General features: G+C 38.4%; 1 protein-coding gene across 3 annotated transcripts; it reads right to left on the bottom strand.

Moving 5' to 3' along the window:
- Window positions 1-2,767: 2,767 nt before the first annotated feature.
- LOC107582715 (eukaryotic translation initiation factor 4B-like) lies at window positions 2,768-17,167 on the bottom strand. Of its 3 annotated transcripts, none has more exons than XM_016268657.1 (15): window positions 17,067-17,163; window positions 15,065-15,205; window positions 14,383-14,588; window positions 14,122-14,238; window positions 13,986-14,040; window positions 13,741-13,887; window positions 8,591-8,728; window positions 8,266-8,385; window positions 7,906-8,161; window positions 7,598-7,671; window positions 6,393-6,636; window positions 6,270-6,298; window positions 6,036-6,177; window positions 3,404-3,476; window positions 2,768-3,157 (listed from the first exon to the last, which is right to left on the bottom strand). In XM_016268657.1, exons 1-15 carry the CDS (start codon window positions 17,077-17,079, stop codon window positions 3,083-3,085), a joined length of 1,830 nt encoding a protein of 609 aa, XP_016124143.1. In that variant the 5' UTR covers window positions 17,080-17,163; the 3' UTR covers window positions 2,768-3,082. The 3 variants fall into 3 exon arrangements, with proteins under 3 accessions (XP_016124143.1, XP_016124142.1, XP_016124144.1); XM_016268656.1 differs by having other exon boundaries at window positions 8,567-8,728; window positions 17,067-17,161; XM_016268658.1 differs by lacking the exon at window positions 3,404-3,476 and having other exon boundaries at window positions 8,567-8,728; window positions 17,067-17,167.
- Between the last annotated feature and the right edge of the window lie 602 nt (window positions 17,168-17,769).

Here is a 17,769-nt window from a genome sequence, read left to right as displayed (position 1 = left end):
ACTGCAAAAGTGTGTCAAAATCAAAAACAAACTACAATTCACTACAATTGAAAGTAGATTGCTTTAACCAGGTTTATGTCAATAATATTCATGATGTCATTACAGTATAGTATGTAGTAGGGGGAAGTCGTGGCCTAATGGTTAGAGAGTCGGACTCATAACCCAAAGGTTGCGGGTTCGAGTCTTGTACCAGCAGGGATTGTAGGTGGGGGGAGTGAATGTACAGCGCTCTCTCCCACCTTCAATACCACGACTGAGGTGCCCTTGAGCAAGGCACCGAACCCCCAACTGCTCCCCGGGCGCCGCATCATAAATGGCTGCCCACTGCTCTGGATGTGTGTTCACTGCTGTGTGTGTGCACTTAGGATGGGTTAAATGCAGAGCACTAATTCCTAGTATGGGTCTCCATACTTGGCCACATGTCACATCACTCACTTTTCACTTTAGCATTCTGAAGTGATACTGCATTTCAAATTAATTCAATTACTGCATAATTATCATACACACATAATGCAGAATTTAAAAACAGTCCATGTAGTCATAAGATGAGGTTATAAGAACTTCATGACCTCATCTTATGACTACAAGGACTGTTTTTACACATTTGCACACACAAAACTAAGTGAAATAACAAAGCTAAGAGATTAAAAAACAAGCAAACAAAATTAACAAGAGCCACCAATTCATAAATGATTTTTGGTTGCTTTTAAGGTTGCTCTAGTAGGTTCCGTGTCCACAGACCTCCATTTAGCACCAACTGTCATTCTACAGACAACAGAAACAACACGTACATGCACCTGACACAGCAGAAAACAACTCTAAACACACAAAGCACTGCATCTGTCACTAGAGGCTGAAAACACACAGGACTGCAGCTTCACATACCCCAATTCTGCTTTTTGTTTCTTACGCCCAAGATGTCTCACTGCTGTCGGTTGGTAAAAAATAAAACGCTAAAAAAAAAAACATTACCAATCTAATTAAAAGTACTTCCAAATACCAAAATGTTCTAGGATGCATTAAATTCCATCGTATTCTTAGTATCATGGCATATTCATTGCGTGTACCAAATGGCCTATTATCATCCCATTCTTGTACTACAAGTACTTTATTTGTCTGAAAGCCTGTTTACACTAAGGATGATAACTATGCTAACTATAAAGTTTTAATAGTAGGTCTAATTGTATGAGGATAGGGAACTTCACACCACAGCCATAACGATATGGACACATATGTTCAGAATTATTTTCTTTCTTTTTTTTCTTTACAGCTGAATGATTAAAACATTCTGACAGCCAATCATAATCCACCCGACCGTTCAGGATTTTAAGTGGCAGTGCTTCATAAACGGAACGTTATCTTCCTTTGGAGTAAACGCTGAAATAGTAATCGTTTAATAATTAATTATCGTTTTTGGTGTGAATGTGTCGCAATTAATCTCTATGAAAATTATTCAGATAAATTGCACTATTTACATACCTTAAATCTGTAAATTAACTCCCGTTCACACCAAGAACAATTATACAGTTTTAGTTCTCATGTATGAGGATAAGGGATGATAACTATAACGATAACAACATATAGTAACGAAATCGTTTCAGAACGTTCTTTTTTCCAGTTGACAAACAAAAACAGCCAATCAGAATCCATCGCATTTAAAGTGGTGCTGGTTGTGTGTTGGTGTAGACGCAAATAGGTATTATACTTGGTGGTGTAATTTTTATCATTAGAGTCAACTTTTGTTTTTCATTAGCCATTAACTAGAAGTCAAGAAAACATTATTTTCTGCCCTAAAAGAAACCATAATGGCAGACCACAGAGCCATGGCTTGTTTATAAAAGCCATCAGGGATGACATAATATTACGCTCATCAAATCTGATTCATCACTAAACCAGAAACTGTTTTTAATTTGTCACTGAACTGCAGTATTTCCATGTGTGGACACATTGTCAATGCACTCATTAAACGGAATGCAACAGAGTTCATCCGAGTACGAAGGATATTATGAGAAAATGCCAGATCATGCAACTTTTCTCTTTCAAAAAAAAAAAAAAATGACAAAGAATGCAACAAAGCCCCCAGTCTAGAATGGCCGTAAAATCCTTCCAATAAAGCAGTTATGTGAAAAACACCTCGAGAAGCACAAAGCTCAAAATCATCCAAAATTTAAGAGAAAACAGCTCCAAAATGTAACAAAACCAGTTTTCTTGTGGCACATATACAGCCACTGCAGTCCAACTGTGGATTTTCATGCAGTCAGATTTTTTTGATTACTTAATAATATAGTCCTTGGGAAGGAAAAGGATTAAGGGTCTTGGACAGCTTTTCAATACTCAGTCACCAAGGGACTGGAAGGATCAGCACAGCCTCAGTGTGTTGGACAATTACATTGGTTTGAGAACACTTTGAGGGAGTTCACTATCATGCCCTTTGAGAACATTATGCTACACAGGTTTGAGATGAACAAAATAAGCAGAAACCTTGAGTTTCAATCTCAAGCATTTAAAGGATTTAAGTGGAAAGCCTATCCTATGGCATACGCCTCAGTTTTGAGGGCGTTTCTGCTGTCTCTGCTAACCATGAACTCTTCAGTGGGAGATTAGATACATTAGGCCTGTTTCAACAAAAATGCACCATGGTTTATGGCATTCCAACACAACGGAGCATTATGAGTGAACAGTTAAATAAGATCCATAAAAAACCTACTATGCATCATACTGCAATTGCTGACTGAATTAACCAAAAAAGGAATTCAGAGACAAGTTGCAGTATCTTATATTTTTTATTATAACAATGACTTTCAAATTAACAATGATTTTCAAATGTCTACATGCATGAATGCATTTATCTACGTACTGCACTGATTTGTTTTATTTTATTTTTAATTAAAATGGGCCAGTTTTAGGAATACCTGTATACATTTCCATAAACGTGACAGAGAACAACATTGTGAGTACCTTAGCTATCATCCCTTAAGCCACTCCCTCAGCATGAGCTCTAATTTAACCCCTCATTTGATCGTTCAGTTGCTCTTTATCTTCTGTACTCTGTTTCTGTAGTTAGTTGATCCTTCCTAATTGTTCATTCCTCTCCATCATCTTCTCCCTGGTCTCCATCCATTAGTAGGGCAGCATACTTACTTGCAGAGCTGAATTGCTGTAGGGACAAAAAGAAAGTTTATAACCTTAATGTTTGTGATGAGCAAGACATAGCGGCATCAAGAAAATAATTTCCCAGTATTTCTCACTGAATTAGTAGTTCCCACAAGTCCTACACAACAGTGGGCTGAACAACTGCACTAATTTGTAGGTTTCTACAATCGATCATATTTGGGGTCTAATTTTTCTTGTAATGTAGACTATGTCTACTCATCGAGGGGTCAGGACCAGATAAAGTACTCACAGGAGGAGCGCTCTCCTCATATTTCTTTGGTTCCGAGGCTATTCTGGGATCTTGTTCCTGTCCGACCTCCTTCCTGTCAATTAAAATACATGACAGGGTTTAAGAATAGATAAACTATTATAGAGATTAGAGATGCACCGATTGCAATTTTCTAGGCCGATTCCGATTTTTTTGAAAGTGCGACGTGCCGATACCGATTTTTGCAGATTCCGATTTTCTTTCTAAGAACTATAATTGACAGCATATACAAACAAAAATCTATGCAAATTTCAATGCAAAAATTATTTACATAAAATAAATTATTAAAGATTACAATTCCCCCAATCTGGACTAAGTTACATATTTTCTCTCACTTAAACAACTCTCAAATTAAAGTGCTCTGTGACTGGAAAGAGGAAGAAATAGTTAACTTAAAATGCGTTGCTGTATGTAACAAAACAGATGTAATTTCCCACTGTGTTTATAAATGGTCATTTTTCCCCCCCGACCTTATTAAATGTGTCATATTTCACATCAAAATCTTACTTTGTTTCAATTAATTCAGTTAGAATAATACTGAAATAAAGAAACTGTAGAGTTGTTACCATTCAAATGAAATCAGTATTAACAAACTCCATCTTTCCACTGCTGAGGAAACAGAAGCTGCATCTGAAGTGGCATTAGATGCATTTACACAGTTTGATGAAGCTGAGGTGCCATAAATGCATTCACACTGTAAAATTTCAAATGCATAAATAATTTTATAAGATTAATGTTTTACATATTTTATAAACATACAAATAAATGTTGAAAAAATGCAATGTTGCAAAACTGACTCATTCAAAAACGTGGATTCATTCAGTAACGAAACACGATGCGTGTTGCTCGGAGACAACAGTGGCTTTTATGGAACTATTTTCATCAGCGAAGTTGAGCAAAAAGTCAATATTTTGTCTAAAATCTAAGTCACTTAATTTTAACTTCTTGTTTATTGAACTACTATTGTATAAATTCAGTGTAACATTGCAGTCGTGTTGATATTGATATTCGAGGAAACATCATGGCCGTATAAAGTTGCTTACCTAAATCATATTTTGTAAATATTTTTTTCTACCACAGTATGCATCTATACATTTCTGTGAGTTACTTTGTGTGTTCTGTCTCTCACACACTCAAGCCCCGTTCACACTACAAGCGACACGATCCCATTCATTTCAATGGAGAGCTGGCGATTTCCGGCAACAAGTGCGACAGTGGCCGTTGGAGACGGATGGGGCGTGTCCAGCGACTCGACAAAGTTCAGAATCCTTCAACTTTATGCAAATGAAGAGCGACTTTCGGAAGCGACAGCCAATAGGAAAGAAGACTGTAGAGCTCATGTGATCGTTCTCCTCTCAGCCTAGATAAACACACGCAATGGAAAAAAAAAAGTAGGCTCTGTTTCTCATTCATTTTTGTTTGCATGAACAAAACCCTTAAAACAATGCAAATATATTTTTGGTAGCACAATCTGATAGGTAGCGTGTTTCGTCGGTACACCAGCGCCGCTGGCAATAAAAGGATCTGCTCGGAATCGGCAAGACACGAGAATGACCGGCCGGACACGCGAAAAATTGGCCGATTCCGATCACTGGCTAGTCAATCGGTGCATCTCTAATAGAGATCATGATAAAATGTATGTTACGTTAGTGATAATAAGCTCTGCACATTCTTACTTGATATGGATTAATCTAACAGCCTATCACACAGCAGAAAAAAACGTGACAACAGCCAGTCAGTATGTTGCTAACAAGTTTGCTGGTTCTGTGTGTCTGCGTCTCAATGAGGACATGATGAACACATGAAATTAATCTCCAGACCTGCTCTGAGTCACTTCTTGATCTTTACAGTTTAATTTGAGAAAAACTACTATCAAATACAAACTGAAACTCGAAGACCTTCATTACAACCCGCCATTGTTCAGTTTAACTTGAAGAAATTACAGAAATATTTTACTATTGCATACTAAAATGTACTTCCCATATTAATATTTTTTAAGAATAATTTAACCAAGATATTCTTTCATCCATGTTTTAATTTATACAGTTCTGTTGTGTAACATCTTATTTGACAAAAAATTAAAATGCAATGCTTTATAATAAATTAACTGTTATTTTCACTGGATTACACTTTAAAAGATTGATTAAATGGTTAAAGTTTTATTAATTCATTTCATTAGACAAAACACGTAATTTGGGAAAACTTAAATGGATTTCATGGGGCCCTAAATTAAAAGATAGCCACTCTGTGGAGTTTAACTGTGAAGAAACAAGTTAGGGTTTACATTTATTCTCAAGGTCTTACAAACACGTGGAAAGCATTTCCATCCCCAGTAATGGCAAATGAATATCATGATGAAAAAATATTTTTTCTTTACAGCTTCATTTGTAATAAAATGCTAGTTGTATGGACTATTTTAAAGTCAGTTTTAGAGCTTAGCAGTTCCAATTTACTTTCAATATACAGAAAAGTCTAGCATTCTTTTCCTTTAACTATATTTCAGATTCAGATACTGCTCTTCAGTCAATGTGATGTCTATGGAGTTGTGTAAATTTATACAGTACACAAATGTATACAGTACAAGACAAATTCACATTAATGAAGAATGCCTCGCCTGTCTGCAGGTTCTATCAGTTTCTCTTTGTTTGGGCAGTCAACTCCTCGTCCCCGACCCCCTCCTCTTCCAACTCCAACTCCTCCTCCACCTCCCTGAGGCACAATTTTATCCTTTCGAATGCCATCAACCCGGTTTTCATCTAGCAAACAGAACAACGAACAAGTGAGGAAACGGTATATATTCATAAGATTTTTTCGACTCTTTTGAAGTTTTAATGTGGAGACTTTTAACCTTTGTCCAATACTCTCTCTTCTGCTGACCTAGAGAAAAAGTGATGGAGAAAAACAAAAAGCGCATTAGTGTTACTTGTGTTTTTTATATTTGTATTTCCATCATTTGTGAGGGAAATCACACCTGCTGGGTTTAAGAGCGGTTTTGTTACTAGGGGCAGCTGAGGGTGGTCCTTCCTTCTCATTAGCACCACCCCCTGTGCTGCGTTTGGCCCAGGCGTTTTCTTTAGGTGGAGGAGCCGGCATAACTTTCAGTGGGAGCGCTCCCTGATTGGAAGAGGGTGATGGACATGATGGAGAGTTCGGCTCATCCTCCTGTCCACTGAAGACTTCATTCTCTGAATGTTCACCATCTTGACACCTAGATCCTGAACATCACAGATACAGAAGTACTTATCTAACACTTTGTTAACTACTGGCAGGATCTTCTTTTGTAAGCATATTTGCTTGAGATAAAAAAGTTTAAATGGCTGTATTTCTACTGTCAATACAGTCAATACAATACAGTATTTATTAATATTTTGAACTAAATTCTATTTGTACATTTTCAATTTTCATTTAAATTTTATTTAAAGGTTCAGCACTTTCATGTACTTTAAACATTTTTATTAGTTTTTGTTCTTTCAAATATTTCTATTTAGCTTTAGTGTATATTAATTTTAGTATTAAAGTAATTTAAGTACTTCAACTTAAACATTTCAGTTTCCAAGGAAACATTTCTAATGTTCATTTTAGTTTTTTCATCTAATATTTATATTTTACATTAGCTTTATTTTAATTAACACATTTTTTTTAAATTAGTTTTAGTTAACACTGCGTCAAACACGATCTGTCATTCTCAAAGAGAATATGTTATTTGAAATAACTGAAATCATTTGGCGAAGTGATCTGGACATGTAATGCGATTAAGACCTTCCTGGAACTACTTTCGCCGTGCGTTTCCCTGAAAATAATTGCACGCCTTAGAACGTTCATCAGCCAATCAGATTCAAGCATCAACAGCCCGTAGTATAAAGCTAATACAGCCCTTCTACAAGGTTTCTTTACGACTATAACAGATTGTTTACATCTATTATAGGGTTGGGCCGATAGACGATGCCATCGTCCATCGCCGATGGCTGACAGACATCATGATGTTGAGCCGGCATCGTTCCCCCCCCCCCCAAATACCCTCTGCAATCTGCCGCATCCCAATTCCGTGTTCGGAAAGGAAATTAAGTGTACTACGGGAACCCTTAAATGATTCTAAATGATAAACTGATTCTGGCCTCATTTCAGTGGCCTCAAAAATAAAGAGTAAGAGTTAAAACACATGCATAAATGTATTACCTTTAGGTTGCGAGGATTCACTTCCTGTGTGTCGACGCTCTTTAGATGGCTCTTCATTCCTCCAACTCAAGTCTCTGAAGAAAAAGAAAAAGACAAATTCAAGCACAAAGTCTATAAATACTCTGATCACAATTTTTTAAAGTTACTTTTTCTGAGACTCCAGATGTTCCCGAGCTGTATTCCATTTCAACCCTCCCCAAGATCCCAATGAGATTCACTTTTAGGCTATTTTCACACCACAGACCATCTTTCCCCAAGTAGTTTAGAAAAGTGCTTTTACATCAACCCATCTATTCACCCATTCTCACCGGTCTCGTGGTCGTCTATCAGAGGCCCTTATCTTGTCCTCCTCCAATTGTTTCTGCAGTCGTTCTTGTTCTTTCTTTAGCCTCTCCTCCACCTCTCTTTCCTTGGCAGCCGTGTCCACAGGTTTGGCTGCCCCAAATATAGAGGAAGCCCTGCTGGAATTAGCCGTATCACTCTGCGGGGACAAGCTTCCACTCTGTTCCTCCTCTTTTGGGATGCTCCGTGGCTTCAGGTTTAACTTGGGCCTCTGTAGCGGGGCTGGAATGGAAAATCTCATATGATTAGTGACAACATTCCTGATATTAAACATGTATCTTTAAACCTGAAGTGTGTAATTTCTGCCTTAAAATTTTCGCATGTACCCCTTTCATCTCGTCCATCATCCCTCTTGTCTGAACGCTCTTCTCGATCTCCATAGCGATCTCCATCGTCTCGCCTGAAGCCACTGCTGAATCCTCGTCGTCCACCACGTGAGTCATAACCTAAGACAATCACAACCATAGCATTACTTACAAAGCAAACATTAAATAACAACACACCAAAAACACAGAACCTCAAAGAGAAATTAATTTGCACTACCATTTGCATTCAATTTGGGCATCATATGAAAAATTAAGCAATGTTTTGTGGAATAAGCGGAAAAATGGATGAAACACTACAAACCTCCACGATCAAAGTCTCTGCTACCTTTGTCATCGTAGCGATCCCTTCGGTCTCGGTCGTCAAAGCGATCTCTTCCACTGAAGCGATCTCGACCGCTGTCAAAACGATCATCACGTCTTGGAGCTTCTCTGAATCGGTCCGAGTCATAGCGGTCACGTGACCCTGCAAAAAAATACCACAAGGCATTTCACTAGAGCTTACGCTACACCTACGTCATCCACTGGAACGCCACTCTCTCGTGAACATGCGTACAACAGTGAGCGGAAGCTAGAGATTACCATTTATAAAGTTTTAAATATGGATATTTGTCATACACAAATGCATTGCTTTGCTTCAGAAGGCCTTTATTAACACCCTGAAGCCATGTGAAGCAGAGGTGGGAGTAAGTCACACATGTGCAAGTCACAAGTAAGTCTTAACCTTCAAGTCTCAAGCAAGTCCAAGTCAATTTTTGTGAGAATCAAGCAAGTCAAGTCACTGCTTTATGTCAAGCAATTCAAGTCAAGTCGTAGCTTGGGTCAAGCAAGTCACTGTCAAGTCATACAAATGTTTGATGATTTAACTGAATTTATATATTAAAATAACTTAAAACTACAGTAGGTATGGACTATGGGAGCTTTATTTGCAACAACAAAAATTGCAATATGCATTTCTACTCAAAAGTTGTCCACATACAGCAAGATTTGTTAATACAATAAAAATCTAAAAATAAATAAAAATGAAAACTACATAGCCTAAAAATGTAAATGAAATTAGTCCAACATAAAAGCATGAAAAGTATTTAGATACAGCTTTTTCCAATACGCCTCAAACATTGCAGAAGACCATGAAAAAGTATTAAATAATTCAAGTATAATGGTTTCTATGCCACCAAATGGCATTCTTGAAACAGGCATCACCTTTATGGGACATGAACACATCCTTAAGTTAGATCCTTACTTTTTACCAAAAGAATAACAACAAGAAAAAAAAATATGAATAATTGAATCACACAAACCTTGCACCTGTTTATAATGTACATTATTAATCTGTGTGTGTGTGTGTGTGTGTGTGAGAGAGGGAGAGAGAGAGAGTGAGTGAGAGAGGTGATTTGAGTGAGTGTGATTAATTAATATTTGTGAGTGAATGTGTGTGCATGTATGGTTTGCATGAACATGGTTGTGCTCGCAAGTTTGAGTTTTTTTGTTGTTGTTTTGTTTGTTTGAGTATGCATGGTTGGGTTCACAAGTCTGTATGATTTTATCTTTCTGTGTGTGTGTGTGTGTGTGTGTGTATGCGTATACAATATATTAATGTGCATCCCCATTAACTATCTATAAGCTTTTCACTCAGATTAACACTGAAGACCAATTATTAGATGCTGTACACATGCATATACTAAATGCTATTGCCAAAAAAAAGCTGACATTTCATTATAAAGGGTGAATAACCATTATTGTAAATGGTTATTCACCCTTTATAATGAAATGTCAGCTTTTTTTTGCACTGCATTGCACTTGCAAAAAATTAAATTTGATCGTGTTCACAAACTGTATTTTAATGCAGTCAAATTCACAATAAAACTGTTTTCACTGGTATAGTTTTCTGTTTCTGTTGTAAGACAACGTGATGAATATGAAAGAAACTGAAACGCGGCCCATTAAGACTACATAACTAGCTCTCTCTCCCCTTAGATGTTAATCTGCACTAAAATCCTGATTCATCATCACGACGTCGTCTAATGAAATCAAATACACATAAGATAAAGTCATTGGCTGTGCTGTGATTTCAGCTATATTTGCGTGTAAAATAGAGTTCGAAGTGACAGAATATATTTTTTAACTGAAAGCGCTGCTTCTCTCAGCCTCTCGCTGAACAGCGCAGACGCAGAGAGAGGTGCGTACGCGCTGGGAAAACAAAACCTTGCGCTCGTGCGGCAGTACCAGCGGGTCTCAGAAACTAAATAAGGTTTGTCCAAGAAGTCGCTAGATTTGTTACTAGGCGCTTTTTTGGAAAAAAAGTCGCTAAAGGGGTCTGAAAAGTCGCTAAATCTAGCGACAAAGTCCCTAAATTGGCAACACTGTCCACACTCTTACGTTAGCTCTCTCTGCTTGCCTGCTGCGTCACTTGGTTAGGTTGTGGTGCGTTCAAAAACAAACATATTTATTGAACGAAAGACAAGTTATTTAGAGTCATTTAACTCAAGTCCGAGTCAAGTCATGACTATCAAGTCAAAGTCAAGTGAAGTCTTTTATGAATATTCGCCAAGCAAGTCTCAACTCCTAAAATTTGAGACTTAAATGGTTAGTTCACCCAAAAATAAAAATTAGGCTGTGTTTTACTCACCCCCGAGGCATCCTAGGTGTATATGACTTTCTTCTTTCAGACGAATCCAGTCGGAGTTATATTAAAAATTGTCTTTGATCTTTCAAGCTCTATCATTGCAGTCAGCGGGTGTTGCATTGCTTCAGTCCAAAAGACCTGAAAAAAAAAGCCCCCATGCATAAAAAAAAAAAAAAAAAAAAGTGTCTCACACGGCTCCGGGGGGTGTACAAAGGCCTTCTGTAGCGAATCGATGTGTTCACAAAACGAGGATTTGTAAAGAAGAATGTCAGAGGATTTCGATATAAGCCAAGAGGAGACCTAGTTCTTTACTTGCTAAAGTAAAAAAACTTTGCTTCCTTTGATCCTGTAAACAAATGTTGGTTTTCACGAGACTCACCAGCGAATGCGCAACGCTGACCTCATACGTCATGCTCCCGGAACTGCTTCGGTGTACAACTGCTGGCGCAAGCTAGATTAAAGTGATTATTACGTTTTGAATATGGATATTTTTAATGCAAAAATGCATCGATTCGCTAAAGGAGGCCTTTGTTCACCCCCCCGGAGCCGTGTGAGACCCTTTTTTTTTATGCATGGGTGCTTTTTATTTAATTTCTTTTGGACTGAAGCAATGCAACACCCGCTGACTGCAATGATAGAGCTTGAAAGATCAAAGACAATTTTTTATATAACTCCGACTGGATTCGTCTGAAAGAAGAAAGTCATATACACTTAGGATGCCTCGGGGGTGAGTAAAACGCAGCCTAATTTTCATTTTTGGGTGAACTAACCCTTTAAGTCTGACTCGAGTCAAGTCATGTGACTCGAGTCCCCCACCTCTGATGTGAAGTACTTTTTATGATGGATGGACGCACTTTTTTGGGCTTCAAAATCTCGACCCCCATTCACTGCAATTATAAAGCTTGGAAGAGCCTGGACATTTTAATATAACTTCGATTGTATTTGTCTGAAAGTTGTTATATACACCTAGGATGGCTTGAGGGTGAGTAAATCATGGGGTAATTAAAATTTTTTGGTAATATATTCATTTAATCTTGTCAAAAAACTATGACTAAAGTTAAAGGGGGCATAACACGCACAGTTTCACCCAATCTCATGTTGATCTTGAGTACCTATAGAGTAGTATAGCATTGTTCATAGCTCCAAAGAGTCTTTAGTTTTATCGTATTTATAAAAGAAACATACAGCTTTCCGATTCTCTCCAAAAATAGCAGAGCTCCTGGAGGAGCACCGCGTGCGGAGCTAAAGAGTGACGAGCACTTGCCCGATTACCAACAAAACACAGACATTTTGACTGGTAGGGTTGGGTATCGATTGGGTTTTTTACGATACCGGTGACAAATCGATACTTTTAAAACGGTACCTGAACCGATACTTTAAACAAAAAAAAAGAGCCAAAAAAAAGGAAAAAACCATGGATAACATTAAAGAACATTTTAAAATATACATAGCATTCACATTCTCCTAGGATGCTCTCATTTCCCAAGTTGTGCTTCTCTTACTCTAAGACTAATAAATGTATTTCACGATCTGGGTCATTATTTAATACAAAACAATATTTAATGCAAAACCACACAATGTTTCTACTGTATCTCTGTCAATCACTCTGATATTTAGTTAAAATGAGTGAACTGACAGTGCTCTCTGTTTAACTGTTGTCTTTAATCAGTTCTGTGAATGACGGTATGGTATGCCACATGTACTGTAATAGGTTTTATATTAAATATAAAATTTTCAAATGAAAATAGCAACATGATTGCTTTATATGGTATGCGTTCATATGTGTTAAGGGCTAGATTTTCGCTGGAGGAAACGGCTGTGGTGTGATACAGTAGATGGGAAACCGATTACTCCCTCATGACCTTTTATAAACTGTATTTATGACAAAGAACTGCACAGATACAGATATTATAACAATCTATCGATAAACACACACGTTGTGTCCTCTGTTTCTGAGTCCGCTCGCGCTGCGCCACCACGGTCTGTGGATTGAAGAGCGCGCTGAAAGACGGGGAGGAGACAAAGCCGATTTCATATGAAATTTAAAGTGGACTGACTCAGAGGCGATCACGGATTTGTGTAGTTTATGGAGCTAATCGCTATAGCCTCGCTAAAAATGAACTAGCGACACCAATGCTTCTTACGTCCATTTCGGAGAACCAGGACAAATGTTTCAACCGATCGCTCAGGCATTTAAGTGGCACTGAAATCTGCGTTCTGATTCGGTTCTAGTACATACCGGTTACATAGGTACCGGTGCCATATAGCCACCGAGTTTCAGTACACAACCCTACAAACTGGGCAGTTTATTAAACGTTCATCAACAAACACACTTGCAAAACTTTGTTGCTGCCCCGGAAAAACAAACTGCATCCACTGTTCACGTAACGCTGGGTTCTTTGGTAAGCTGAACAAGGTTATCTTTCCCTTACAGCCAAAAACACACTTCTTTGGAGACATTCTTCTCGAGCGAGTCCCGTTCAGTGCAGCTGAATGAAGCGCGTTGAATGGTGAGCTCTTGCTCTGATCAATGTGTGTGCGCGGACGTGCTCTTCCAGGAGAAATGCCCATACAAGGAGTTCCACCCTTCATTACGTCACGAAGAGCCAAGCTCGAGAAAAAAAAACTCTCCGAAACCGGAAGGAGTATATTTGACACAGAAATACTCTGTTCTACATTCATATCGTTTTTTGAAACTTTGGCCATGTTTAGCATGAGAATCCAACTCTTTAACAGTGTAAATAACTCAACATGCATGAAATAGCATTAGACCCCCCCCTTTAAATCCAAATTTGCAGTCAAAATTAACACTGGTTTAAGCATGATACAGAGTTTGCATCGGTTTAACTTACTGTCACCGTATCCGTCGTCTCTGCGTGGGCCATCATCCAGGTCCCCGCTTGGCCGTGCCCTCCAATCAGAATCGGTCTTATCAGGGCCACTGTCCATCCCACGACCTCTATCCCTGTCTCGCCCCATCATTGACCCACTATCCCTCTCTGGAAGAAATATAAGAAAATATTAATTATAATAATTAAAAATATAAAATTATAAATTTAGTCAAGAGACAAAGAAATCATGTATATCATCAGTTCACCTTTGTCATTGGATTGATCTGCAATATCCACCCGGATCCGCCTGTTCCCAAGATTCTACACAAATTTAATGCAATGTAAACTCAAAATAGAAAACAAAGGCAATGCTCCGAGGTCAGTATTTTACTGACTACCAACCTCTTCATTTAGACTGAGAGCACGAAAGAATGATTCAACATCATCAAATTCTGCATAACCAAAACCCTTAAGCCTCTCTGGGTTATTAGGCTCCCGTGGCAAACGTACTGCACTGATCTGAGAATATACACAAAACACATCCAGTTATACACAACCTGCATTTGTCAAGCAGCTAAGAGAAGTATTTCCTGCTATGAAAGACTCAGAATGTAAGTGTATTATCTAGACATCCTGTTTCTAAACATACAGATCCCCACTGACCGCAAGGCCCCTGAAGAAGTCTTTGATGGATTCCTCGCTGACGTCGTAAGGAAGGTTACCAAGGAAGGCGGTGTAGGGTGGACTGCGTGGCAGCCGAGAGCGGTCAATGTTTGGTTCCCGTGCTGCACGAGGCGCAGTTGGCAGGATGGAGCGATCGATGGGAGGAGCTCGATACGTATCCTCCACAGTATGCCAGGAAGTTGAGACTAAAGAGAAGGAGAATAGAACTTGACCACCACAGAATATGATTTCAATGCCTGGATCCTAAAATACATCAGACTAACGGTAGCATTTTGTCTTCTTAAGACATGAATTTTGACAATATTTTTGCCCCGCTTTACAGTCTGGAGGAGTCAGCACTAGTTGTCAAAAGTCAGAGCCAGCAGATTTTAGCCAGTTGGAGTTTACAAGATTTCACAGAAAATTGCGTAGTCTATGACTGGTACAAACTAAATTTTTTAGCTTCACATTAGGACTGCATAATTAATTGCAGTAAGTGCTGCTCCACACAAACTCCATCGCTGCATCTGAATTTGAGGCACGTTAATATGCATTTGGGAATGCAACATGCACCAACAATCTTCCCTTACTTGTAATGAGAAGCACTTGTCAAAAAGGAGAAGATTCAGGAGATTTTCAGGAGAAATTAAGACATCCATAATGCGTTCCAGCCTTCACTCACCATCACCATCCAAGTCATCGGTCTCGTCTGCCCAGCTGGTGGCTTTTGTGCTGGGGTAACTGGGGGGTACGCTGCCACTGCCATCATTCGCAAGGAAGTCATTTAGGGTCAGGGTCTTCCCCTTCTTATTCTTCTTCTTAGCTAAAGAACAAAAAACACATGCTATGAGAATGCCATAACTGAAGTATTTCATTATTTGATAAATATGTTGAACCAAACAGATGACGGTAGCCATTGACTTCCATAGTATGGAGAAAAAATACTATAGAAGTCAATGGCTACCATCAAGTGCTTGATTACCAACAGTCATCAAAACATTTTCTTTGGTGTTCAACAGAACAAAGAAACTCATATAGGTTTATAACAACTTGAGGGTGAGTAAATTATGGCCAAATGTATTCTTTAAATGAACAAAATGACTGGAAAAGTCATCACCAGAGAGAAATCTGTCATTACACCAAAAGAACAGGTCAAATTTATGACACTTTGATTAAGAATTATGAGATCAAAACAAAGAAACATATGCACAGATGAAATATTTAAAGTAAGATTAATAATATGCATTTAGAAAACAGATAGGGTGAATTTTCATTTCATGCCACCATTAACATTCAGAATAAGAAGAACATTTTAACGTTCCCACCCTAGCTGGGACACATAGTGGCACAGATACAGACAAAGCATGACTATGCAAAAAAAAAAAAAAAAAAAAAAAAAAAAAAAAAAAAAAAGATAGGCTTATTCAAAAGACATCACCACATTATTTGTTTATTCACTAAAATCTGCTTGCTTTAGAAGTGAAATGTCACTACACTTGTAGAGGATTTTCAGGTAAAACCTCTTCACACCCTTCATTAAATTGCAAAACCCATAATATACACTAATAGCTTTCACACCAGTGAGCAATGTCACACCTTGTGCAAAAGATGCCTTTCCAACACTATGCAATGTGGAAAAAAGGGTGACATAAGGCACATTCCCATTACGTTTGTTTTCCTCAAGAACTTGTAACGTTATATGCTTTAACTGGACCAGCATGAAAAAGCTCAGAAGCACACTTTAAATGGTACTACTGATTTTAAACGCCATTCAGATGTAACATTAACAAACCGTTTCAGATAATTCAGTCTTTCCCCACTCAAGAAGATAAGAGCTGTACTTACATAAGTGCTGTACATCTGGCTGGTTATACAAACATTTGAAACACTCGTTAACTTACTGCGGTATTATTTTTTGGGACAATTAAACTCTCTTCCTGAAGTGTCTTTACAGAACATAAGTTTTAGTATAAGATAATACGAGATGTTTTGGTCATGAATGACTCGATTTTAATCGAATGAATTAGAAAATGATTCAATGACTCGACACAAAAAAACGACGTAACTGTACTGAATGAATCCGTGAACAAATCTTTTTGGTGATCACATAATACACATATAAAAAAAAAACAAGTCATTCAAATAAATATAAATCACCAACCCAACCGCTGTTCTGTCAAAAACGACGAGAGAAAGTCTATTTCAGCTCTATGTCCACGGATCCAAGCACGTGGTCACCTCTCCGGTCCCTCCTCTGGATCGTACTGCGCATGCGCGCCAAGCACGGGTTATTAGCACCGTTCTGAACTTCAGGCGCTATAATTTACCATAATATCACAACTTTACGTGAATTAACCTTATAAACTTCCGCGTATATTAAAATACCCGAACATCCGTGTGCGAAATCTTTCCGTTCTAAAACTCCAGAAGATAACAAGACAGGCGAGGCACATGATTTGGCCGCTAGCAAACTGGCTAATTCATTTGCGCATATGACTTCCCCAATACAACTAATCCTTCATGCTTTCAGAATATTTTCTCAGTATATTTAGCAGTGCCATGCCACACAGTGAATGCTATAACCATTACGTTTGAAACCAAGAGGGTTTTACAAACTTGTTTAGAGGCGTTTTCGCAAAGAAGCCCACAAATGAAGGCCGAGCACGAGAGCGCATTATTCTCACCTGACGCCGCCATGTTGGAGAGTGTTCTGATGGCAGAGTCCCGGATGAAGGCGTCAGGGATTTGTCACGGGGGCAGGCAGGCATCACAAGCGCATGAGAACATGTTTTAGAAGTTGCACTTTGTGAGGATGTGAAACCTGACAGTAATCATTTCTGGAAACAGAAGGCAACAACCAAACTTGAGGGGGGGGGGGATCCTAGAGATAATGGCATAAATATTTGGTTGGCTCCCTTGAGGTCATTGCCAAAAAATCCAAAGCGACTTGCATTACATTGAAAGTATGCATTTTAACAGTTCACGCATTTCCATGACCTTAGTGTTGCTAGTGCTGTGCTAAAAATCTTTCTCTTTGCATGTCCCCGACTCGGTAGCTCTACCCCAGATCCTTTTTTTTTTTTTTACAGTGGATACATCTTTGAGAGGCCAGGATGACCTCCTCATAATTGGTGAGGGAAAATATGGGTTGGTTTTCTCTGGGTGGAAGCTCAATGTGGCTCTCTCGGATGGTACTGCAACTTGCAATTCTACATATCAATTCTACGCATACAAATACAAAAGTCGGATCATCATATTTTTAAAATTATATCTACTTTTTAGATGGCTTAGATGGTTTAGACTAACTTTTTGTACATCCTTGTCGTAGTGATACAAAGGCATTTGGTTTGTGCCATGACACTACAAACACTTTTCATTCACCCCCGC

This window comes from Sinocyclocheilus grahami, unplaced genomic scaffold (assembly GCF_001515645.1).
Source record: "Sinocyclocheilus grahami isolate Dianchi unplaced genomic scaffold, SAMN03320097.WGS_v1.1 scaffold47.1, whole genome shotgun sequence".
NCBI classification, from domain to species: domain Eukaryota; kingdom Metazoa; phylum Chordata; class Actinopteri; order Cypriniformes; family Cyprinidae; genus Sinocyclocheilus; species Sinocyclocheilus grahami.
This window is presented reverse-complemented; position numbering and strand designations above follow the sequence as displayed.